The sequence below is a fragment of the Mytilus galloprovincialis genome, chromosome 8 (assembly GCF_965363235.1).
Source record: "Mytilus galloprovincialis chromosome 8, xbMytGall1.hap1.1, whole genome shotgun sequence".
Taxonomy (NCBI): domain Eukaryota; kingdom Metazoa; phylum Mollusca; class Bivalvia; order Mytilida; family Mytilidae; genus Mytilus; species Mytilus galloprovincialis.
Window position 1 is genome coordinate 61,401,655 of NC_134845.1, and position 27,231 is coordinate 61,428,885.

Sequence of the window (27,231 nt, forward strand, 5' to 3'; positions counted from 1 at the left end):
AGACAGTCTACCCTCTCGGTCTTAATAATAATATCATAGGAATTGGTAATATATCTAGAACCGATTCCGTTAACATTTTGGATATAGTTTCTAAAACTGTTCGTAAAAACCGTGAGAACAAATCGCAATCAAAGAAAATTTCGGACCAATCATACCAATATTTCGGACCTAATTTCTATTTCAAAAAACAACGGCAGACATTATCTGTTAACAAGTTAAATAAAATTTTGGAGGATTGCAACACAATTTCATATAGCAGTCCTAAGTATGAAATTGTTCAAATTATTATGGCATATTGTTATTCTAAACTATTTCCCAAAATTGATCGCCCTGAAGATCATAAAAAACATTTTATTAAAATAAATTATGTCAATAAAGGTTTTGATTTTGTAAATATTGCCGGTATATTTAACGACCATTCTGTTAAAGAACAAATTCCTGGATATTTTGACAATACTGAGCTACCTCTTATTTGTTACATTTACAAGAAATCTACCCGGAAATTTGTGTTTAATTATAGTCAATTGTGTAAAGATGTTAATATCAGTGAAAATACACCTACTTCATGTAATTGTAGTACCTCCGAATATATTTATGGACCCATTTCCCATGTTATAACAGGAGATCTTAACATCGTTCAAGACCGAGAGTTAAAATCATTCCTCAGTAAAGGACCTAAATATCGTCCCCCGTCAACTATTAATTGGAATGAGTGTCGTAATATCATCCACGCCTCACTGCATATTTACTGTATGAAATGGATAAAACGGGAAAAAGCTAACAAAAAACCTTTGGACTCTTTTTCTAATTCAGTAATGAAGATAGTTGATATACGTATTCAACATTTTAAAGAACATTTTACTATTAACAATAACCACAATAAACCTATTTCTCGTATCAAACATAAACTAAAAGAACTAGCCAAGAAATTTGTTTTTGTCCCGGCCGATAAAGCTGCTAATAATATTATTATTGTTTGACGTAAATTTTACATTGAGGTTCTGAAAAAAGAAATCACCAATTCACCAACATTCCAACTGACACCATTTTCAGAAAACGACATCTGTAACTAACATAAACGTTTAGCTACCGCTTTACAAGCAGAGCCAAATACAATGAAAGTCCCAACTATGTATTGGCTTCCGAAGCTACACAAAACACCTTACAAATATAGATTTATTTCGTCTTCAAGTCATTGTTCCACTACTAAATTGTCTATTCTTCTTACCAGCACACTTGGTACCATTAAAAACCTGATAATAAATTTTTCAAATAAGGCCTTCGAAAATAGTGGAATTAATTACTTTTGACTTTAAATAAAGCTAATACTAACAATGACCACTGCCCTTTCCTCGATCTTGATATCTATATCACTAACGGAAAGCTGAATACTAAAATTTATGATAAAAGAGATGATTTTTCATTTCCTATCGTTAATTATCCATTTTTAGATGGTGACGTTCCATCCAATATACAACTGGTCTATACATCAACCCAACAATGTCAGATCTGTAAATTTGCTTTCGCAAATTTTTTGTTCTTCCCTCGCCAGGATTTGAACCACTGAGATATCGTGACACCAAATCGCCTGCACTGTAGCCGTCCCGCTAGACCACACGACCACCTGGGCTTCATGAAAATGAAGCTTTCGGTGGCCGTGTGTTACCTTTCCACGTCAGTTTTTAATCTAGCGTCGTACTACAGTACATGATATATAAGGCATGGAGATGTTATTTTTACAGATCAGCTAAATTATCTATAGTAAAAGAAGAGGGACGAAAGATACCAAAGGGACAGTCAAACTCATAAATCTAAAACAAACTGACAACGCCATGGCTAAAAATGAAAAAGACAAACAGAAAAACAATAGTACACATGACACAACATAGAAAACTAAAGAATAATCAACACGAACCCCACCAAAAACTAGGGGTGATTAGTAAAGGATCCTACAAATTAATGTAAGATACAGTCACAGAAAATAATTATATTTATAAGTACGTCTGAGCCAGTCACAACTCTCCAAAAGATTTATCCAACGGATCACCAGCAGTGATGGTGATACATGGCTGTGTAATATATGTATATACAACTCGTCTAAACATCAACCCAACAATTTTAGATCTGTAAATTTGCTTTATATATATATATATATATATATATATTTATATACAAGTCTAAATTGAAAACTACGTTCAAACCTATGATTGCGTTGGATAAAAACCGCAATTTTTATACGTGTGCATGTAAAACAAATTTCGTTGTAGAAGGGTCTAAATACAGCACAAACAACATTTTCCAAAAGACCAAAAAAGTGAAAAAGTATATTTAAACAAAACGCATTTGACTGACCAGTTGAACAACTGACTTTCTTTCACCCTGCTGACTGCCATTGGCGATTGCCAAATAAAATTGATCACAAGATGTAACAAAATGGATTTTAATATGACTTTAATACTAAACAGAAACAGTTCACTAGTGGCTAAGATGTTATGCCACAAACATAAGGTGTCAATATTTGTTTTGTACACCAGATCCGGATTTCGACAATATATGTCTCTTCAGTGATGTTAGGGATCGCAACGGTACTTGGAAGGCCATATATAATTTACCCTCATTTTTAGATAGACTCTTGAATTTTAAGAGTCAATAGGATGAACGGATCATATAAACCGGAGGGAAAATATGATACATGCCCAAACGAAAAAATATAAACAAGTCTAAATTGAAAATTACGTTCAAATCTATTATTGCGTTGGATAAAAACCGCAATTTTTATACGTGTGCATGTAAAACAAATTTCGTTGTAGAAGGGTCTAAATACAGCACAAACAACATTTTCCAAAAGACCAAAAAAGTGAAAAAGTATATTTAAACAAAACGCATTTGACTAACAGGTCAAACAACTGATGTTCTTTAACTCTGCTCACTGCCATTGGCGATTGCCAAATAAAATTGATCACTAGATGTAACAAAATGGATCCTAATATGACTTTAATACTAAACAGAAAACAATTAACTAATGGCTAAGATGTTATGCCACAAACATAAGGTGTCAATATTTGTTTTGTACACCAAATCCGGATTTCGACAATAAATGTCTCTTGGAAGGCCATATATAATTTACCCTCATTTTTAGATAGACTCTTGAATTTTAATGCTAACATTGCCTAAATTGCATAGGTAAAAAATAAGAGGCTGAGTTTTCAAGGTTTAAAAAATCAAGGTGTTGCAATACTTTTTTCCATGTGTATATATATATTCTCAAAACGACTTATAGTGGAATGGTGATGACCAACCATACGTGTAATTGTCATACCTGCTTCTCTCATGCTGATCATCTGCCATCTTGCTGTAGTTGTTGAGTTGTTGAGGACCCATTACAAGATGTCAATCACATAACTTTATAAACAGCTGTTTTATTGTTGACGAGTACAGTAGATGCATGTGCAGATTAGAACTTATCGAGTCAATTTTTATTAATTAAACTCTGGTGAGTTTTAAATTATGTTTAAATAGTTCTATTTTAACAAATTATATCACAAAAGAATAAAGAGTGTTTTTTTTCATTTGTATTTCAATTCAGTGTTGCAATACTTATTTACATGTATATATAAATATGAATAAACTGACAATGACATGGCTAAAAAAGAAATAGACAACAGATGATCAATAGTACACAAAACTAAACATAGACATGAAGACAAAGCAACACAAGCACCACCAAAAAACTGTTGGTAATTGCATGTGCTCCTGAAGAATAAGAAGATCCTGCTCCACACGTGGAACCTGTCGTTATTCTCATGTCAGTACAAACTATGTAATAAGTCTTATTCGGCAGTTCACATTCGTGAAAAGGGAACGGAATTGTAGTAACGACTTAAAAACATATCCACTATCATCTGTGAAACGGTTATTACATAACGGTCAACCAACTCGTGACGGCGTCTATGAAATTTTCGAAGTAATGGTTTTAACTACACTATTTGGAACTCTTTGTTCACTAGCTTGTTTGTGAGCAGCAACCCTCTATAAATAAACTCATGATAGAAAATACAAGCCCGGAAAGATTGTCTTAATTGGGAGATATATATGATGATACGATATTCAGAATGAGCATTTAATTCATTTTATGATTTCCTTGATAGAGGGTAGCTGCACATAAGAAAGCAAATAATCTAAAATTCTGATGGTAAAACGGAAATTCTTTGAATTTTTTAGGGACGCCGTCACGAGTTGTTTGACTCCTATGGAATATATGTTTCACAGGTGACGACGGATATGTTACAGTTGGCGTAATGACAAACCTGATCTCTCTTTTGTTACCAAATCAGTTTAGTTTGTAAACCGATTTTTTTTTTGGTGCTATTTTATTTTTTATTTTTATTTTGGACAATGCAATTGTAATATTTTCTACATTCGAAAAACGTATTTAACGTACACAATTTGGTCTTCAACGTTTCTGAAAAAAGTTCATTCAGAAAACAAGTATTGTGCGACAAATGTTGCAATTATACGTGTTTTAGTCTTTTTGACAAATTAAGTCAAGAAAATGAAAAACGTACCTTTTTATTAAAGTAAGGAATCATTTTTAATATTTTAAAACTACGAACTCCTCCCATGGAATTAAGAACAATAACGGTGAATGATACAATTATCAAATACTATACATGATACCTGCTATCTGCCCTTGCGTAACATCGGTAGAAGTTGTAGATTTTGGAGAATCCTGAAACGTTATTGTAACACTTTCTTGAATACAAACAGAATTACAATCGGTCCCGTAATATGTTTGTGGTTTAATATCACGAACTATAATTGTGTATTGTTTGTCAGCATTAAGAAGAATCGGGTTGTCAATGGATAAGGCAACCGTGTTATTGACAGACGTTCCCGATGTTATGTTTAGCACCTCCCAACATACCACGTTATCAAAATCGTCTGTTAACTCAAATGTGAACCTATTGTATTCTTCATTATCATAATCGTCGTTTGACTCAACTATGGACTGATTATCCTCTTGATCCATGCTATAACTGCAATGTGTTTCTGCTGGTCCGAAAATGATAATTCCTTTGAGCCAAATGGATCTGTTTACATGAAACATCAAGGCATGTGGTGAACAGCTTTGAACTGTACAATGGCACCATGATGAATGTCGATACATATTATGAGTTTGTCCATTCTTGGTTGGGATCCTCCGACTTCTAGGTTTATCTGAAAACAATGAACATTTTTCTCCATGATGGTAACGATACACACTTATTATTTCATCTTTTGTAAGAAACTTTGAATGTGAAACTTTGTTTGAAAAATATGTTTTCTCTACAAGCGGAAATCTTATGAAACGCATCAATCCTTCTGCTATGTCTCTCATGTTCTCTGCATTTTCATTTTTACCCTGTAAATGGCATTGGTTTTCTATCCACTTTAGGAAAAATTTGCAAACCTCAGTCTCGGAACAAGAAAGATGCTCAGACATTAAAATCATTTGAAGACAATCGTTGTTAAGTTCAACTGCATACTTTGATGACAGACATCTTTCTGTATTTTCTTCAATAAAATGTAAACTTTTTTTCTGAAGATCGTGAAGGTGGAATTGGTTTGCTGTTGACAGGGTTACAACCGCATCAACAGATGTTGCAGTTGATCTCAGTAGTTCAGAACATTTTTTCTTGACTGTTGTCAGCATATATTTTTCAGCTGCGTATAACATACTCGTAACATTCTTTTCGGATATTTTAACCACATCAGTGTATGCATATCTGATATAAAATAGTTAAACTTATTAATTGGAAACGTAGTATATTATAAATCATGTAAAACTTACTTTTTTCATTTCAGATTGATGATTTTTTTTTAATGTTGAATACTAATAATTTACTTATAAGTATGCTGTTGTAAAACTATATCAATGTATTTGTTTTAATTACTTTAAAAAGCCAGAGCAAAAAAATCACCAACGTTTAAAACGAGGCACACTATTTATTTACGCTATCCTATTACAACTATGTATTTGCATTTCTTTAAACATATTTGTTTAAACAAGAATGATCTGGATTGCAGAAATATTGAAAGTGTGAAAATGTTCAAAATATTTTAACATTCTAATTCGTACTTTCAGCATCTTTTGCAATAGACTTGCACTGAATAATTATTGTGGTTTTCAATGGTTATATCACTCTATAAAGAGTCATATATTATTATCTGTATATTGAGTTGTTAGCGTAAAGCTATTGCCTGTGGTTCTACCAGAACACACAAACAACATACATCTTTGGCAGCCTATTTTTTTATGCCAATTAGCTATAGATTTTCACCATTCTTTAGAAAACCCCTTTAATGTTAATTTGTTTAGTTTTTTCAACTTATTAATCATGTTAATATGTTTCAAATTTTCGCGTTTCTTTCGCAACATAATGAGGAGACATTTGGTATATATCTTCAAACAGATAGCGTGCTTTTGTAAATTATCATACTTAAACGGAGCACAATCCATATTGGAGTTATTTCTCTGTAAACTGTTTTTTTCCTTCTTTTTATTGCTTCTCCTCAGCAGGCATCAACGTCAATGCTTAAATATTTGATCTAAAATGTTCGCTTCTTCCTGAAGATGATTTATTTTTGAACCAAAGCGTTCTTGAATATGTTCTATAAGTTATTTCCCTTTTTGTGTTAGACAAAAGTGGTATGTTTGCGCATCTTATAAACTGAACGTCATAGAGTCTTAGGGGTTTTTGATGTGAGGCCCTTGTCTTAAAGCAGTAAATTATTGACAATGTCTAATACCATCTAATTTATTTTTAAATATGCTTGATATCGCAACTCTTCAAAAACTTTCAAAGTTATTGACATAAATTGCTGATACATCGAAAACATGACACAAGACATACTAACCAAAGTATTTTTTTAAATGTATCTTCGTCAATATCAGGAATATTGATTTCATTTTTTTCAGGAAGTGAACCTTCAAACATCGTATGGAATACTTCACTGCGACTCGCAAGGATATTCTTGTGTGCTTTTATTGTTTTACGTCCTTCTCCTACACGGAAAGTGACGTCGCACATCGTTTCTTTTTCTAACATGTACATCATACAATCTTGTGAAGTTTTATCATCTCTCCAATCAACCGCTTCAATATTTCCAATATTCTTCAAATCCATGCTGTTCTACTACCTATCAAAATCGTAAATTGAAAATCAAATATACCTCATTTGAATAACCCTTACGAATATTTTGTAAATCACTGTAATAAAATAATCGTTCAGAACGTACATACTATTTCTCATTCATAAAAAGTTCAAAACTCACATAAGAATAGTTTTAACAAGTTTTATCATTTAAAATCTGCAAATTATGAAACCAAATGGTGTAATCGATATCTCAAAAATGCCAAAACGCTTATGAGTTTGCCCTTATGAATGTAACGCAATGCCAGTATTTCATTGCCGTAAATATCTTGTATGCCTAAATAAATCTTGCTTCTACAAAAACCCACTGGTTTGTCCAAATGCGTATCCGCTGTAGTAAATTGGAACCGTTTATGTTGTTGTTTGCTGAATTTTTCGTATTTGATTTGATGATAAGCCTATTGATTTTTGTTGAAATTGTTTTGCATTTCATTTTATAAACGGACCTTTTATAGCTAAGTAAATGTTGTGGGCTTTCTACATTGTTGCGGACCATTTACATTAACCTTGTGCCTTAATAATTATTCTACGTTCGACATTTGTTGATAGTTGTCCCATTGGCAATCGTATCATTTCTAATATTCTGTATTTGTTTCTTGGATGATCAATGAAAACCACTGGAATGGCGCTGCTTCTGCTAATACAGGTTTCTTCCTCCAAAGATATCGCCAATCCAAAAGATCTTTGATTCTGTTTTACTGTTTATTCAACATAGAATTATTAAAAACTCTAAGGATTTTCTACCCTTATGGAACAGAGCATCTTCGCAGATATTTAACGGCTTATTTGTTTATGTTTGTTTTCAATGATATTTTATCTGTGCTTCACGTCGCTTCAAAATAATAACCGTTGCTAGAAACCACGAATGTGACAGCTCTGGGGTTTGCAGGACTATGCAATATTCCTAGATATGGGTAATACATGCACTATGCTATTTTAAGGTTTTGTCAGAAATGTTGTAGTTTTACAATGTTTTAGATCAACTTTTACCTTTTATCTATTTCATACAAATAAACAGTAAAATTCATTTTCAGATAAGAAAAAAGCAATTATCTTCTTCCAAAAAAAATTTCCTGATATACAAAACACAAATAATCTTTTCACATTCCAGGATACCTATTTTAAAGATTTGCTTAAATAGTATAAAAAAAAAATTGAGTGTAAATCTAATGTTATGCAATAATATTCAGTCAGGATTCTACTTCGTCAAATTATCTCCCCATTACGCCAGTTAATTTTCACAATCGTAAAAATGGAAGCCATTGTAGGGATGACGCGCTGCAAATTTTGCTCTTGAAAACCCTTAAATGTATCTGCATAGCACCACTACGATCCTTATATGTCAGTTGTATTTTAAAAGACAAATGTATTTACTAGCTAATGCGCATCAGTTGATGATCTTGTCTGCATTGATTCAACTTAAAACTATTGTCTTATCGGTTGTCAGGTGGAATTTTTGAAAATTCATAAACATTTAGAAAAAATCTAATTGAATATTTCGTGGAAGGGCAGACTAGATTATTTTAGTGGTTGAAAACTATAAACCTTTAGTTATCACACACAAAAAATATTTTATTTCGAAGATATGCATTTTCATCATCCAACTTGAAAGACTGTCGTCAAGTACTTTTAGTAAAAAAATAGCTATTCGAACACACATACTCTGTTTTTATGATTCATTAGATAGGTACTTCACTTGACCCATATATTTCATCTTTAAGTTCTGTGATTTTTTTATGATAAAAAGTCAACCTGTAGGTTTGATATATAAAAATGATAGAATCTGAAGCGAGATGATGTATCAAATATTCTTGCTTTTTACGTTTTCAAGACAAAATATTCCACTCAAACACGTCCTAACATAAAAAGGTGCACTCGATTTTCTCTTTTCGATACAATTGTTACCCATTTTTGGAATTTTTTCTTGAGTCACATAATGGAAGGGCAGACACGAAAATTACTGAACTAATAGATTGATATGTTCTTCGGCCGTGGTAATTTTTTCAAAAAAATCGGAGGTTATGCATTTTCTACATCCAACTTGATAGATACCCATGTCGTCGACTTGATATCTAATTGTTCTGATTAATTATGTTATAGATAAATTGAAACCTTATGCAAATGGTCTTTTTATAATAGAACACTTTGTAATTGAGAAGAAAATTGTCATTGTATTTGTTTCTATTAACTTTTAAATTTTTTGTTACTAAAGTAAACATTACAGTAAGCATGTATCGCCTTCTCTAACAAAGAGCTTCAATTCTTTTGTTCTATTCAAACCGGGTTTCCGCCTGTTTGGCTAAAAAAAACCACACCCAGTGTCATCAACATTTGTAAAAAAGAAAAGGTGTAATATAAACCAATCTATAATATAATCTGGATAATTACTTATAATTTATTGATTCACAGGTCAGTATGCTAAAACGTTGTTTACATTTTTAGCAAATGAATTAAAAAACTTGAAAAAATCATTGCCTTGATTATTTGTTTATCCCAAATGTTACCATTATAGTATATATCTTTATATAACCAAAAAAAAAAAAAACCAAAAAAACACAAATTGCATAATTATTTAAAACATTCTGACCAATTCATACAGAATTTTAATTTAATATTTCTTTTAGGTGGATTATCTCTTCATCTTTTATTTTTTTAGAAATTCTTTGTCGATTTATTTCTTATAGTTGCTTGACCAGTACACTCTCGAATCTACACTAGATAGTAGGAATCTCAAACAAATGAACGTATAAATCAAATTATTAAGTGTTATTTTATATATTGGATGTGTAATTAATCAAGAATTCTCTTTATGATCTGGGCCAGCATTTCCGATTAATCAGTCTTGTCCTGCATTACTTTGGAAATACTGTTAACCCGGTTGTACGAAGTTATTCTCACAGGGCTTAGGCACACAAATATACACAAGACAAAACATGCGTACGGGAAACCAAGTTTTTTGCCTTGTTGAACTTGTTATGAGCATGAGGTCGATATGTGAGGTTTCCTTTTCGATGATTTAAAAAGCCAAGTACACGAAATTGCTAGAATTTTTGTGTTGTCATAAAGCACACATTAATCATTTGTTTTAAAAATGGACTATTTATAATATGCAGCTTGATCAAAACCCTTAGAATTCCACACCCTTACACATAGATTATTTAATTCGACATTATCACAACATTTTGAATTATTTTGTTTTAAATGGTCTTTTAATTAGTTCCTGGTTTAGCTGTCTAACTTGATTGATTCGAATACAAAAGACGAATCTTATGTGAATCAACCCAAGCTTGGCGTACTAAATAACCAGTCTGGAATCTTTTATTGTATCAAGTTTAAAAATTAAAATTATTAACATATCAACTAACGGAATAATCCTGTATGAATAAATGCTAACTAGATTTTGCTTTTATGTGAAAATTTTTAAAACAAATATATATAAGACAACACCTTATCATTTCTTTAAAAAAATATTTATAATTTGTAGATGGTGATCTTGGCGATATCTAAGCCTCAATTCCAAAGTTTTATCGACGGTATTAAAATATTCAGTCAGTATAAAAAAAGGGTAAGAAATAGAAGTTTTGGTTGTCTTTCTTTTGTTTGTAACTGTTTACGAAAATTAAGAAATCTCCGGGGATCAATCTGATTGTTTGTGTTGTGGATTAATTTCTTGTTACATAAACCTGTTTTGTCTGTTTGAGTCGGTCGTCTGATTTTGTCATATGTAACGGAACTATAAACTACTGTCATACACGTGTGAGGTTAAAATAGCTATTAAAAAGACATACATCACTATATTTTGAAAGCTATTTAAATAGGTTTTCAAAATTAGGCAGTTAGTTTTATCGTTTGATTTGTTTTAAATTTGTCATTTCGGGGCACTTTTTTAGCTAACATATATATTTATATGAGGTATGGGCTTTGCTCATTGTTGAAGGCCGTACGGTGACCTGTATTTTGTTTATTTCTTTGTCATTTGATCTTTTGTTGAGAGCTATCTCATTGGGAATCATACCACGTCTTCTTTTTTATATTGTCTTCGGAAAATGAAAGAACATGAATATGACATTTCTTTGGTTGATTTTGTCAGTTTTAGTGGACTTCTCTTTTTTGCTATAGTTTATTAATTAGGAAATTGAAAAAAAAAAATAATGGCTAACTGTGCAATAAATAAACCATTTTGAAGGTGTTTGAGACCAAACAAATACCAGATGTAAAAACGTTTCTGTCCTTTTGAGTATTTAACTTTGATTTGGAGTACAAATTGAAAGTGTTCAGTTCATTCTTATCAGTTATTACTTAAAAAAAAATCCATTACATCCATACTTACACTTAAATGCGGCCAAGCTTAGCGAAAGGAAGTTTGACGTAATCAGTCAAACAAACTTTATTAAATTAACTCATAAAGGAACGATCGTTTTCATTGGTCAATTCAAATATTCGACCTCACACTTGCGAAAATAGAACACGCGTACTATAAAGTTGAATGGACTGATCAGTATTCACGTAGCCGGCCAAGGTTGTTATAACCTTCCATCGTCGTATCTACTTATTGTGTACATGATTATCCCACAGCAATTCTAGCTTTTATACATGTGCATGTAAAATTCATTGATTTTATAATTTTGTGCAATAGTAAAATTTTAAACTTTTAGCAGTTTTCACGTCGAAATATTAAATCCAACTGTCTCCTCTCAGTTGGTTTTGGATTATGAGATCTACCATTTTATTTTGATGGGGGATTAGATTAAACAGTTTGTTCTTTATATGTTTTAGTTGTAATCTCTGTCCTGTCTTTTTATTGTTCAGTCTATTCGGACATGCCTTCTATTATTAGTTTTTTCCGGATTTTTCTTTACATAAATCGTCATCCTGCCTCTTTTTTCCAAGTTGCTCATCCTGCCTTTTCGTATTTTTTTAGTTTTTGGTATTCGACTAAGGATAGTGTGATTTTTTTTTCTGATTCAGTTGACTTGATTTTGAAGGGGAAAAATACCGAAATTCTGAGTAAATTGATAACATGCAACCAACCATGCTTTGTTTAGAAAAAATAGAGATGGCAAATCATGGCACAGTGGAAGGAAACGTACGGTTTTAAACTCAGCGATATACTTCGTGAATTTTATAATTAATTGTGTTGCTGTCCTCGAATTAATTTCTTAATATTTCGTTTATTAGTTTATCAGACATGTATGATTTTTAAATTTGTATTTAATTTTGAATACGCATGCAAACTACATGTCACGTTGGCGGATAGTTCAATAATGTTATGCAAATCACTATTCTTACGGTATGAAATTAAAAGATAAGTTTGCATCCAATTAAAATCGAAAACTTTACATTTATATTGTTCCCTATATATTACTCACGAGTATTGATTTATTTTTTTAGTTCCACACATGCAAAAGGAAAATCTTCGCCTGTGTAACATTTCAATCCTTTTTACACCAACATGCCTTCATTGAATTCATTTGAATTTCGTGGTGACCATGATAGAACATTGCATACTACGTCTTCATTCACGTACACGATTATTGTTGTATTGTTTCTACATTTAGGGGACAATTCGCTCCATTTATGATATCTAATTTCTGAATGACCAAACGCTTAGCAACTTTGTAATGACATTTAGCACAACATTTTGGAATTTTGGACCCTCAATGCTCTTCAACTTCGTACTTATTTGGCTTTATAAATATTTTTATATGAGCGTCATTGATGAGTCTTATGTACACGAAACGCGCGTCTGGCGTACTAAATTATAATCCTGGTAACTTTGATAACTATTGTAGCTATCTGGGTGTTCGTTTTCATGATAGCATAAAACACTAAAAAGAGGAATGAGCAACCAATGGATCAGTATTATGAGATCCTTATTATAAGTAACTACGACATTGAAAGAAATTTTAAAAGTGGTTCCTTAATAATCCGTATAAAAGCGGCTCATGTATTTTATTTTATCCTTATATTTTTCATAATGATGTACAAGATGATTGTGTTGTTGCAGTAATAAATGTTTACATAATATTTCGACACCACTATTTGAAATTCACAAAAAATTTATCTAATTACTTTGACTAAAGATTTGTAAACTATACAAATCTTTGTTTTTTTGCGTTAGTAGTAACGTAGTACATTCCATTATCAGTCGTCACCTGTGTCAATTCAATTGTACACTAACACTGTTGTTGAATGAGACGTAACAAGTTGTTTGTTTGTGATACGCAAGAATGTTATCAATGAACTATTAAACGCTAAACTTCACTGCATTTCACTGTACATATACGTATGCATAATAATCTTCAGTGAGTTGTTTTCATCTTGAGGTCAATGACGTGAATTTTTTTTGTCATATGAGAACAACCAATTTTGCACTTATCTTATGAATTCCTACGTAATAATTTTTCAGAACCTGTCTCTACCTATCACCTTTAATTATTGTTGATTCATCGGGCTTACACATCAATGAACAAGTGTGTTTAAATCTTTTATATTAACCGAACAAAGCATGGTTTTTACGAGTTTGTGTTATATTTAAGGTTCGATCGTAGACAATTAGTCAGTTTATTGCTAAACTAAATATGGAAATAAACCATAGAGACAAGTTGGTTTTGATATAGTAGTATGAAATGCCAAAAAGAACCAACTGTTTTATTTGATACTAATTTAGGGGTATGAAAAGCTCAAAGGAAAGCAACATACATGATGATAATTATAGAAATTGCCATGGTAACAGATACTTCAGATTCACAAAAGGAAAACATATGCAGTTGACAATTTTAGAGTGAACATATGAATGAATCTACTAGGGTTGCAGCGCTAATAAATCATAATGACGTACTAACAAGATATAAAAAGTATCATATTTAGAAACAATATCCACCAGTTCCTAAATGTGAGAAAATTGTCAATCATGTTTGAGAAATTGCGTGAGCTGTATTTTTTGTATAATTAGAATTATGACCTCATATCATCATTCATCAAATGGATTCATTCTGACTGTATAGTTCGTTAAATTCTTCAAATTTCTTTACCATTTATAATTAACGAGACAAGGAGTATTATGCAACTTGTAGATATTCTAGTAAGCCGCATATATAATAAAGTTATAATCCTAGTACCTTTGATAATTATTTATACAAAATCAAAAACTATCTAGAAGATTTTCTAAGCGGTTTCTCCCAGTTTCAAATGAAGATGCAAGTTAATTCATGCAAGAAATGAAAAAGTTAGTCTGTTACTGTTATAAGACATCGAAATGTCGAGCGAGAGTGATTATCTGGTCTAGCGGAAAATATCGATAAGGTGTATATTCTTCCTCGGCATTAATTAGAAATCAGCGTAGCACTTAACATGTATAACTCGCAGAAATGATATGTTTATTAAACTTTTTACAAAGGTTCGTTTACTCACTGTGATACGAATTTTGTCAACTCACTGTGATACATTTACTATACTCTTTGAAACGAAGGTTAAAACAGCAACGTTAAGTTTCTTCTATTGTCATGCTAAATCAAAGTACAAAATAATAAAAAAAGAGGATAAAAACTGTACTCACAATATCAAATGAATTGTTCCTCCTCTTTTTCTACGATATATTTCTTTTAATATTTCTTTCCTTTATTATACACTTCTGATTATTGTAACGTAAATAGGGCGAATTGATATATTATTTAACATAGTCAATAAAACCGAAATCAGGTAACTTTTAAACGTACAAAACAGGTAATTCTTAAACGTACAAGACTAGTTTTTAGAAAATCACCAAGTGCAAATAGCGTAACTTTGTAGAAATTGATATGTATTTCATTTTGAAGAACATACTATTGTTAACAGACAGTTGATAACAAAGATAATCATGTAACGATCGCAAAATTGTAAAAAATCTCATGATTTAAAAAAAATAGAAATTTAATTTAATTTACTTCTCTTTATACACTGTTATGTGTATGTGCATTAGTTAAATTTTCTTATGAAAAATTGAGGTTTTTGTTTGTTTTTTATTACTTACATATATATACACAATATAGTTAAGTTTGTTTGAAATGTTTTTTCAAGAGCATATCATATATTTTTTAAAAATATTAGGATCGTAAATAACTTAATTATAGTGTATATATGTATTAAGATGCGAGTTTCTTTCTTCTAGGTAAACTAGTTTAGGAAAAAATCTTTTACTTTCTTTTTTGATTTTACTCATGTTGTCATATGATTTTTTGAAGGTATGTTTTGTAACGTTACATATGGAATATAAAATGGATGGTATTGTAACGTTAATCGATAAAATTGTTGACTGGGGGTTTTACAAAACAATAAAATGGTGTCATCATTGTTGGGGTTAAAGTATCCCAAATAAACAATTTGATTCATTTGAACAACAAATATTTTCCCGGTTTTCATTTGAGAACAAACTCTGTGTCTCACCTAGTCGACCTTTTCTTATTTTCATACGAGTAGAAGTTCCTTCAGACACTTGTCATAAACAAGAAGATTAAAGAAGGCAGATCATGTAATATTTTATTCAAAAATATTGATGATGCTCTTTCCATTAACAATCCAAGCTTTATTGATTAGGATCCATTAATATATCCACCAGATCTAGAAATAAAAAAACCCACAGAGACGGATTCCTCTGCATAGTTGCTAGACTGATACCTCGTATTTGATATACACAGTCATCTCAGCACCAGAATCTATGACAAACGAGACGATTTTGATTTCGAAATTATCAATTCCCCCCCCCCCGCCCCCCTTAGAAGCAAAATACCAACTTCACCTGAGCCATGGATATACATTTCGCAACTTATTCGGTATTCAAAATATTGCAGCTTCGTCTCAGACTTTGTAAAACGTTACCAGTCTCTAAACAGAATGTTGATGAACCACGGGTATGTCAAAAATCGACTCGTCTTTTTTTTTACAAGTTCATCATAAGATACCAACACCTTTTTGATAAAATGTTTCCTATCAACTTCGCAAATAATACACGATAGTATTGATGAACAGATTTTTAGTACTGGCGTTGTTAATCATCTTAATAACGTGATATAGTATTTTTTGTTTGTCTTTTTAAATATAACTTTTACTATTTAGTCTATTTTTGTAATAACCATTTGACGTGACTCGATACTTATATATCCCTTCATTTTGTAATTGTGCTATGGTAAATTTTTGTATGGTTGTTTTTCATATTTTTTTATGAACTTTGTCTATGTGCCTCTGTGTTGTTTTTATACAAATGTATTTGTTTTATAGAGCTATTTATTTTGCCATTTGATTATGGACAATCCGTTTGCAATTTTCCTTTGAGTTTTTTTGTGTGATTTACCTTGTTTTCTCAGGTTATTTTTGTTCTTTCATCGAGTTCGATATGATTCAATTTGCCACGTATTTGATTTAATTACACGGGTATGATATGCTTATGTAAATTTACATATAAGGAACCCTTAAAGAATGTTAACTCATGTTTCTGCTGGTGCTAATAATAATAATAATTTTATAAGATATTATCAAAAGGTGTCTCCTTTATTCCTCCCCAAAAATGTCTCAATAGCATTGTTCAGCTGCTTCTTAAAAATTATGGCATGAAAATATGCGGTTTGACTCAATAGAGATGATATCAATATATTACATGTAGCTGCTCTGATCATGTCTGATGTTTTGTACTATTAATAGTAGGTCTTGTTAAACCTTTCCGGCGAGAGTGAAATCAAAGCCCTATGATATGATTTCAATATCAAAATACGGAATATTCTCCAGAGTGACGTGGATGTGTAAGCAACTATATGTCCCCATACAGCCTTCAACTTTAGGCAAAACCCATATTATATGGTTAGTTTTAGTAGATCTGACATGACAAAACATGAAAGAATTTAAACGAGAAAAACAAGTCCCTGACATTTGAAAAACAATAAACGACACACAAATATAACATATAGGAATCAACCATAACCATTCAAATAAAGGCGACCGACTTGGTACAGACACGTAACTCATTTTAAATCATTATTGTGTGCATGTTCATTTAAAAAATCATTGAATACAATACAACAAAAAAACTATCCAATTTTAACTTGTGTGTTGTTAGGTTAAAGTCAGGGATGATTGGGTCGCATTTGTCATGATTTTTTTTTATGTTAGTGTTTATAATCTCCGATTGTTAAAGTAGTAAAAGGATTTTATATAACAGGATTGAAAAAAGATTCATGGCTTGCATAATTGCAAAGGTCTTATTGAAGATGTCTGCAAAATTTCTAAATTATTCAAAATTAAAAAAGAAAATTACCAATTCATACAGATGTTTTTAGCCCATCTTACCCTAAGAAAGAACATATAAGCTCTTGCCATTAATTTGCATCCTTGTGAAACCTACTAGACGATCAGGAGCGGTTTCTACTAGTACTTTTAATTGGAAATCAGTGTGACACTTAATATTTATAACTCTATTTAGAAATGATATGTTTATTAAACTTTTTACAAAGGTTGACGTTTACTCAATGTGATACGAAAATTTCAGCTCACTGTGATACTTTTTTCAAATTTTTTCTTCAATTTTTTTTTGAATTTTCTGTTGAAAATATTACACATAATGGGATAAATGCTTTTTTTTCTCCAGCTTGAAATTATGTGATAAATAAATTATAACATGTCATTTGCCAAATTGGCCGTGGTAGCAACTAATGGCTCATATCAAGCCCTCGGAATAAAGCCCTCTGGTTTGAGATGGGAGTCCATGGCTAATGCCAGGTACAATAGGGAAAATGCCATGACATAATCTATAATTAGTTATTTCAAATCTTTGTATACATTTGTCAAATTATCTTAAAATATATTAACAAAAAATTAAATAGATAAATTTACTCTTTGAAACGAAGGTTAAAACAGCAACGTTAAGTGTCTTCTATTTTCATGCTAGATCAAAGTATGAAATAATTAAAAAAAAGATAAAAACTTTACTCACTTTCTCATATGAAATGTTCCTTCTCGTATGTCTACGATATATGTGTGATTTATTCAAAATCGTTAATATTTTTGCCTTTGAAATACACTACTGAGTATTTAAACACAAATAGCGCGAATTGATATATTATCTAACATAGTCAATAAAACAGAAAACAGGTAAATTTTAAACGTACAAAACAGGTAATTCTTAAACGTACAACACTAGTTTTTAGAAAATCGCAAAGTGCAAAAAGCGTAACTTTGTAGAAAATGATGTGTATTTCATTTTGAAGAAGATATTAAAGCATGCTATTGTTTACAAACAGTTTATAACAAAGATAATCAAGTAACGATTGAAAATTAAAAAAATCTCATTAATTAAATAAATTGAAATTTGCGTCTTATTTTACCTCTCTTTATATAAAATGTTATGTATGTATGCATTAGTTAAATTTTCATATAAAAATTGAGGTTGTAGTTTTATTTTTTATTTCTTATATATACACAATATAGTTAAATTTGATTTGAAATATTTTTCATGAGCATATCATGATTTGAAAAATTCATTAGGATTGTAATTAACTTAACTATAGGTATTGATATTAAATGTTCCCTACTTAAGTATATATATGTGTATTAAGATGCTAGTTTCTTTCTTCTAGGTAAACAAATTAAGGAAAAAATCTTTTACTTTCTCTTTTGTGTTTACTCATGTTATCATATAATTTTTTGAAGGTATGTTTTGTAACGTTACATACGGAATATGAAATGGATGGTATTGTATGTAAATCGATTAAATTGTCGACTTAATGATTTTACAAAACAAGTGTTTCTAATAAACAATTTCATTCATTTGCATACACAATCTTTTTTGGTTTTCGTTTGAGAACGAATTGTGTGCCTCTCCTTGTCGACAATTTGTTATTTCATTAAGATTAGAAGTTCTTTCAGACACTAGTCAAAAACAAGAAGATCAAAGAAGCCAGATCATTTAATTTACTATTCAGATATATTGATGATGCTCTTTCCATTAACAACCCAAGCTTTATTGATGGTGATCCATTAATATATCCACCAGAACTAAAGGAAACCACAGATACGGATTCCTCTGCCTAGTTGTTAGACTGATACATCGTTTTTTTACATACACGGTCTTCCCAGTACCAGGTCTATGACAAACGAGACGATTTTGATTTCAAATTATAAATTTCCTCACCTTAGAAGCAATATACAAACTTTACCTGCACCTTGGATAAACATTTCGTAATTTATTCGGTATTCAAGACATTACAGCTTCGTTTCAGACTTTGCAAAACGTCACCAGTCTCTAAACAGAATGTTGATGAACCAAGGGTTAGTCAAAAACCGTCTCGTCCTTTTTTTACCAACACCTTTTTGATAAATATTCCGTATCAACTTCGCAAATAATACACGATAGTCTTGATGAACAGATTTTTGGTACTAGTGTTGTTTATCATCTTAATAATGTGATAAAGTATTTTTTGTTTGTCTTTTTAAATATTACTTTTACTATTTAGTCTATTTTTGTAATATCCATTTGGCATGACTCGATGCTTATATATCCCTTCAATTTGTAATTGTGCTATCGTAAATTTTTGTATTATTGTTTTTCATATTTTCTTATTAACTTTGTCTATGTGTCTCTGTGGGTTTTTTTTTTTTTTAGACAAATGTGTTTGTTTTATAGAGCTATTTATTTTACCAGTTGATTATGGACAATCCGTTTTCAATTTTCCTTAGAGTTTTTTTTGTGATTTACCTTGTTTTCTCAGGTTATTTTTGTTCTTTCATCGAGTTCGATATGGTTCAATTTGCCACGTATTTGATTTAATTACACGGGTATGATATGCTTAGGTAGATTTACATATAAGGAACCCTTAAAGAATGTTAATTCATTTTTCTGCTGGTACTAGTAATAATTTTATATGATATTTTCAAAAGGTGTCTCCTTTATTCCTCCCCAAAAATATCTCAATAGCATTGTTCAGCTGCTTCTTATCCATTATAGCATGAACATATGCGAATTTGACTCAATAGAGATATGATATCAATATATTACATGTAGCTCTGATCATGTCTGAGGTTTTGTACTATTAATAAAGTAGGTCCTGTCAAACCTTTTCGGCGAGAGTGAAATCAAAGCCCTCTGATATGATTTCAGTATCAAAATACGGAATATTCACCAGAGTGACGTGGATGTGTAAGCAACTTATGTCACCATACAGCCTTCAACTTAAGGCAAAACCCATATTATATGGTTAGGTTTAGTAGACCTGACATGACAAAACATGAAAGAATTTAGACGAGAAAAACAGGACCCTGAATTTTAACAAACAATAAACGACACACAAATATGACATATAGCAATCAACCACAACCATTCAAATAAAGGCGGCCGACTTGGTACAGACACGTTACTCATTTTAAATCATTATTATGTGCAAGTTCATTTAAAAAATCATTGAATACAATACAACAAAAAAACTATCCATTTTTAACTTGTGTGTTGCTAGGTTAAAGGCAGGGATGATTGGGTCGCATTTGTCATGATTTTTGTTATGTTAGTGTTTATAATCTCCGATTGTTAAAGTAGTAAAGGGATTTTATATAACAGGATTGAAAAAAGATTCATGGCTTGCATAATTGCAAAGGTCTTATTGAAGATGTCTGCAAAATTTCTAAATTATTCAAAATTTAAAAAGAAAATTACCAATTCATACAGATGTGATGAATATTTTAGCCCATCTTACCCTAAGAAAGAACATATAAGCTCTTGCCATTAATTTGCATCCTTGTGAAACCTACTAGAAGATCAGGAGCGGTTTCTCCCAGTACTTTTAATTGGAAATCAGTGTAACACTAAATATTTATAACTCTTAGAAATAATATGTTTATTAAACTTTTTACAAAGGTTGACGTTTACTCAATGTGATACGAAAATGTGAACTCACTGTGATACTTTTTTCAATTTTTTTCTTCAAATCTTTTTTTGAATTTTCTGTTGAAAATATTAAACATACTGGGAATTTTTTTTTTCTGCAGCTTGAAATTATGTGATAAATTAATTATAACATGTCATTTGCCAAATTGGCCGTGGTAGCGGCTAATGGCCCATGTCAAGCCCTCGGAATAAAGCACTCTGGTTTGAGATGGGAGTCCATGGCTAATGCCAGGTACAATAGGGAAAATGCCATGACATAATCTATAATTAGTTATTTCAAATCTTTGTATACATTTGCCAAATTATCTTAAAATATATTAATAAAAATTTAAATAGATAAATTTACTCTTTGAAACGAAGGTTAAAACAGCAACGTTAAGTTTCTTCTATATTTATGCTAGATCAAAGTATGAAATAATAAAAAAAAGATAAAAACTTAACTCACTTTATCATATGAAATGTTCCTCCTCGTATGTCTACGAGATATGTGTGATTTATTCAAAATCGTTAATATTTTCCCCTTTGAAATACACTACTGAGTATTGACACACAAATAGCGCGAATTGATATATTATCTAACATATTCAATAAAACCGAAAACAGGTAACTTTTAAACGTATAAACAGGTAATTCTCAAACGTACAACACTAGGTTTTAGAAAATCGCAAAGTGCAAAAATCCGTAAGGGTTCCGCGGAACCCAGTGTCTCGCCTACTTTTGCTGTTAATCGCAGATTCAACAAAATGAGGAAAAACATCAATAAAAATTTTCCTCTCGATACTGTCTTTTGATTGAAAGAAGCTTCCAAGTTTGGTAAAAATCCAGGATAGTTGATGAATCTAATAAATGTTGTATAAACTTTGACTGCAGACTGTATGTAATGTTAACTGGAAGAAAAACTAAGTCCATTGATAAAGTAAATTACGGAGAAAGTGAATTTTTTTTTACAAAATTTACTTCTGAATAATATCTTATGATCAGAAACAAGCTTCTGTCTAAGTTTGATAGAAATCCAGGATAGTTTAAGAACATTATAAAAATTTTAAAAACTTTAACCACAGAGTGAATGTAATGTTTCCTCGCAGAAAAACTAAGTCCATTTATAAGTAAAATACGGAAAAGTGGAAATTTATTTTTACAAAATATTCTTCTTGATACTATCTTATGATCATAAACAAGCTTCTGTCCAAGTTTGGTACAAATCAAGGATAGTTTATGAAAGTTATTAAAATTTTTAAAACTTTAACCACAGAGTGAATGTCATGTTTCCTCGCAGAAAAACAAAGTCCATTTATAAGTAAAATACGGAAAAAATGGAATTTTATTTTTACAAAATTTACTTCTGGATACTTTCTTATGATCATAAACAAGCTTCTGTCCAAGTTTGGTAGAAATTCAGTATAGTTTAAGAAAGTTATTAAAATTTCAAAAACTTTAACCATAGAGTGAATATTTGTGGACGCCGCCGACGACGACGACGACGCCGACGACGACGGAATGTAGGATCGCTTAGTCTCGCTTTTTCGACTAAAGTCGAAGGCTCGACAAAAAGCGTAACTTTGTAGAAAATGATGTGTATTTCATTTTGAAGAAGATGTTAAAACATGCTATTGTTAAAGCCTCGGTCACACCTTACCGGATAGCTCGAACGGACGCCTAACGGATAAAAAAAAAGTTATCCGTTGACAAAATTTGTATCCGTTGGGAGTCCGTTGGTGTACTAACGGACATGTAACGAATGCCTAACGGACACACAACGGACATTGAACGTACGTGAAACGGATACGTACCGGACAGAACGGACGTCGAACGTACATCCAACGGACGAGTACCGGATAAAACGGACACCTAACGGAAGCGTAACGGATAAAACGGGTGAACAAAATAATCTGAAAATTAAAGGCAATAAACCATCTAAAAATTAAAGGCAATAAACCATCTAAAAATTAAAGGCAATAAACCATCTGAAAATTAAAAGCAATAAACCATCTGAAAATTAAAGGCGCGTCAGATGGACATGGTATATATGTTATAATATTTGCTTCTGAGAAAGTGTGGTCAGTAGGACAGGTATCAAGGTCACATGTACCAAACAAATTGAACAATTTATCCGATTTTTTTTACGTGTTTACACACGAGGGTCACTTTAGTTAACTGGTTTAGTTGATTTTATTTTGTATTGCGTGATGTATAGCATGATATATGTGCAAATATAGAGCTCCTCTGATTAAAAAAGTCAAGGTAGAAGCAGTGTGGTAATTCATTTTTATAGAGTTTAAGTTGATTTTCTGAATTTGTTTATATTATGTAACTCTGGTATGAAAACGGATATGGTGTGATGCGGAACTCTCCATCCGTTCTGCATGCTACGATATTTTGCTCCAGAAGCAAGATGTCTAAGTGTAATTGCTAACTTGAGTCCTGGTTCCAGCGGATTTCTGTAAAAGGTATACTGCTTGGCTATGCGAGGTCCAACCCGCTGCAATACCTCGTCGAACATCTCTGTGGGCATTCGAAGGAAGTGTACGCCGATCCTCCCGCCTAAGTTCGGTCATGAGTTGGTCATATAGACCAAAACTGCGTCGTCTTTCAGGACTAAGCCATGGTCGTGTCCACCATCTCCTTTGTCTTCTCCTTCTTCTCCTTTCGACAGCTATAAGGTTTATATTTGCTACATTTAAGTTAAGTATGGCCTGAATAAGGGCTGCTTGGAAGCGAAGACGTGCTGTTACTCCAAGATCCATCACGAATAATAAATATGCATGACACTTACGAAAATCTAGCATACCAATTATTGGCATTTCTGACGCGAAATTTCAATAGGCATTTGTCCGTTTTACATCTGGTAGGCATCCGTTTTATCCGTTATCCTTCCGTTAATGTCCGTTTCACATCCGTTTTATCCGTTAGGCGTTCGTTAGGCGTCCGGTAGACGTCCGTTGGTGAATTGGTCTACCGGATCTCCAACGGATGCATAACGGACACGTAACGGATACAAAACGGACGAGTACCGTACAAAACGGACGCCTAACGGACGCCTAACGGACTTTCAACGGACATTTTATCCGTTGGACGTCCGTTCAAAGTTTTGAACATGCTCAAAATTTTCCACCGGACAGAACGGACGTCAACGGATAAAACGGACGCTTAACGGACATGCAACGGATATGGACGGACGCCTAACGGATAAAAACGGACGTCTAACGGACATCAACGGATTGAAAATAAGTTATCCGTTAGGCGTCCGTTCGAGCTATCCGGTAAGGTGTGACCGAGGCTTTACAAACAGTTTATAACAAAGATAATCTAGTAACGATTGCAAAGTTAAAAAAATCTCATGAATTAAATAAATAGAAATTTGCGTCTTATTTTACCTCTCTTTATATATACTGTTATGAATATGTGCATAAGTTGAATTTCATATGAAATTTGAGGTTTTATTTTGATTTTTATTGCTTATATATACACAATATAGTTAAATTTGATTTGAAACATTTTTCAAGAGTATATCATAATTTTAAAAAATCATTAGGATTGTAATTAACTTATAGTTATTGATATTAAATGTTCCCTTCTTTTACATATATATGTATTAAGAAGCGAGTTTCTTTCTTCTAGGTAAACACATTAGGAAATAATCTTTTAACTTCTTTTTTCTGTTTACACATGTTATCATATGATTTTTTGAATGTATGTTTTGTAACGTTACATACGAAATATGAATGAATGGTATGTAGTTCGATTAAATTGTCGACATGATTGTTTTACAAAACAATAAAACGGTGTCATCATCGTTAGGGTTAAATTGTCCCAAATAAACAATTTGATTCATTTGTACACACAATTGTTTCCCGGTTTTCATTTGAGAACGAACTGTTTTCCTCTCCTTGCCGGCCTTTTCTTATTTTAATACCAGTAGAAGTTCTTCAAACACTTGTCAAAAACAAGAAGATCAAAGAAGCCAGATCATTTAATTTTATATTCAGATTTATTGATGATGTTCTTTCCATTAACAATCCAAACTTTATTGATTGGGATCAATTAATATATCCACCAGCACTAGAAGTAAAAGAAACCACAGACACGGATTCCTCTGCCTAGTTGCTAGACTGATACCTCGTATCTAAAATACACAATCATCTCAGTACCAAAATCGATGACAAACGAGACGATTATAATTTCGAATTTATCACCCCCCCTCCCCCACCTTAGAAGCAATATACCAACTTCACCTGCACCTTGGATATACATTTCGCAACTTAGTCGGTATTCAAGATATTGCAGCTTCGTCTCAGACTTTATAAAACGTCACCAGTCTCTAAACAGAATGTTAATGAACCACGGGTATGTTAAAATCCGTCTCGTCATAAAATACCAACACCCTTTTGATAAATATTCCGTATCAACTTCGCAAATAATACACGATAGTCTTGATGAACAGATTTTTGGCACTGGCGTTGTTTATCATCTTAATAACGTGATATAGTATTTTTGTTTGTCTTTTTAAATATTACTTTTACTAATTAGCCTATTTTTGTAATATCCATTTGACGTGACTCGATACTTCATTTTGTAATTGTGCTATGGTAGATTTTTGTATTGTTGTTTTTCATATTTTCTTATGAACTTTGTCTATGTGCCTCTGTGTTGTTTTTTTAGACAAATGTGTTTGTTTTATGGAGCTATTTATTTTTGCAATTTGATTATGGACACTCCGTTTTTAATTTTTCTTTGATTTTTTTTGCGATTTACCTTGTTTTGTCAAATTATTTTTGTTCTTTGATCGATTTCGATATGGTTCAATTTGACACGTATTGATTTAATTACACGGGTATGACATGTAAATTTACATATAAGGAACCCTTGAAGAATGTTAATTCATTTTTCTGCTGGTGCTAATAATAATAATAATTTTATAAGATAGTATTCCTCCCCAAAAATGTCTCAATAGCATTGTTCAGCTGCTTCCTATCCATTATAGCATGAAACTATGCGGGTTTGACTCAATAGAAAAATGATATCAATATATAACATGTAGCAAGATCAATTGAACACATCACTCTAAAGCTTCGTAACATATGACGGAGCTCTTAACTTTTAGAAATCAATTTAAAACCGTACCATCCTTTCTGATATAACATATATACAGATATAACCGATGCTTATGGAGTACTCGGCTAACATACAAACTGCTATTTTGAGCTCCGACGGCATCAATTGGTCATTTGGTTGTTTCAAAAATACCCGTTTACTGGCTCCTCTTATGCGTCGCCAGTAAACTTAATTTGCGATCAAATAAGCAATTGATGCCGTTGTAGCTTAAAAAACAATACAATTATTTCCTGATAAATTTCTTCAACATGTTCAAAATTTCTCTAAAAAGTCAGTATTAAGGATATAAGGAAACATTGATTAATCAATCTTTAATTTAAAACTGATACCTGAAGTCAGAATATCATAAGCTTAGGAACAAAATAAGCTTAACATATTGATAGGTTATGGAACTACTTTTTGAGATATTTGTGTTTTTTTTTGTATGGTAGGAAAAGGCTGAATAGGACTTTTTCGTTTTTTTTTTGTACATACGTTTGGCCGTTAGTTTTCCCGTTTGAATTGTTTAATATTTGTATTTTCGGGGTCATTAATTGTTGAATCTGCGGTATGAGATTTGGTTTTTGTTGAAGGACGTACGGTGATTTAAGCAGGTAATTTCTGCGTCCTACTATTATTTACCTGATACTAAAGCATTGGAATTATTTGGGTCTTAAAAATGTTTGGGTATGACATTTGTATGATCTTTAGAAGTCTTCTGTGAAGAAAAAAGTGGGTGACATGGGTTCAAAATATCTTACCCTGTATCATAGGAATAAACCCAAGGAGTTCTGGTTAATTCAAGCCCACAAATAATCTTCGATACTAACATATTGAATTTGAATGTCAAGAAAAACACTTTATGTTCAAATTTTTATTATTTCTTTAAATCGTTAAAACAAATTTTATAAATTGGAGACAATTTATGGTTTGACACTGATGTTTGGTTATAATAAATTCTAGGGTTCTGTTTCATTGACTTATACCCTATATCTCCGTTTGTGCACAGACATATCTTATTGGAAAATTAATTACGTAAAAAAG

General features: G+C 31.6%; 2 protein-coding genes across 2 annotated transcripts in view; both read right to left on the bottom strand.

Moving 5' to 3' along the window:
- The window catches only part of LOC143042336 (fibrinogen-like protein A), a 54,235-nt gene that overhangs the window by 16,410 nt on the left and 10,594 nt on the right, over positions 1–27,231 (bottom strand). The window lies entirely within an intron of this gene.
- Positions 5,214–7,159, bottom strand: LOC143042921 (BTB/POZ domain-containing protein 6-like). The gene is made up of 4 exons (XM_076215428.1): positions 6,898–7,159; positions 6,274–6,285; positions 5,526–5,765; positions 5,214–5,217 (listed from the first exon to the last, which is right to left on the bottom strand). The coding sequence occupies exons 1-4, from the start codon at positions 7,095–7,097 to the stop codon at positions 5,214–5,216; spliced, it is 456 nt and encodes a 151-aa protein (XP_076071543.1). The 5' UTR covers positions 7,098–7,159.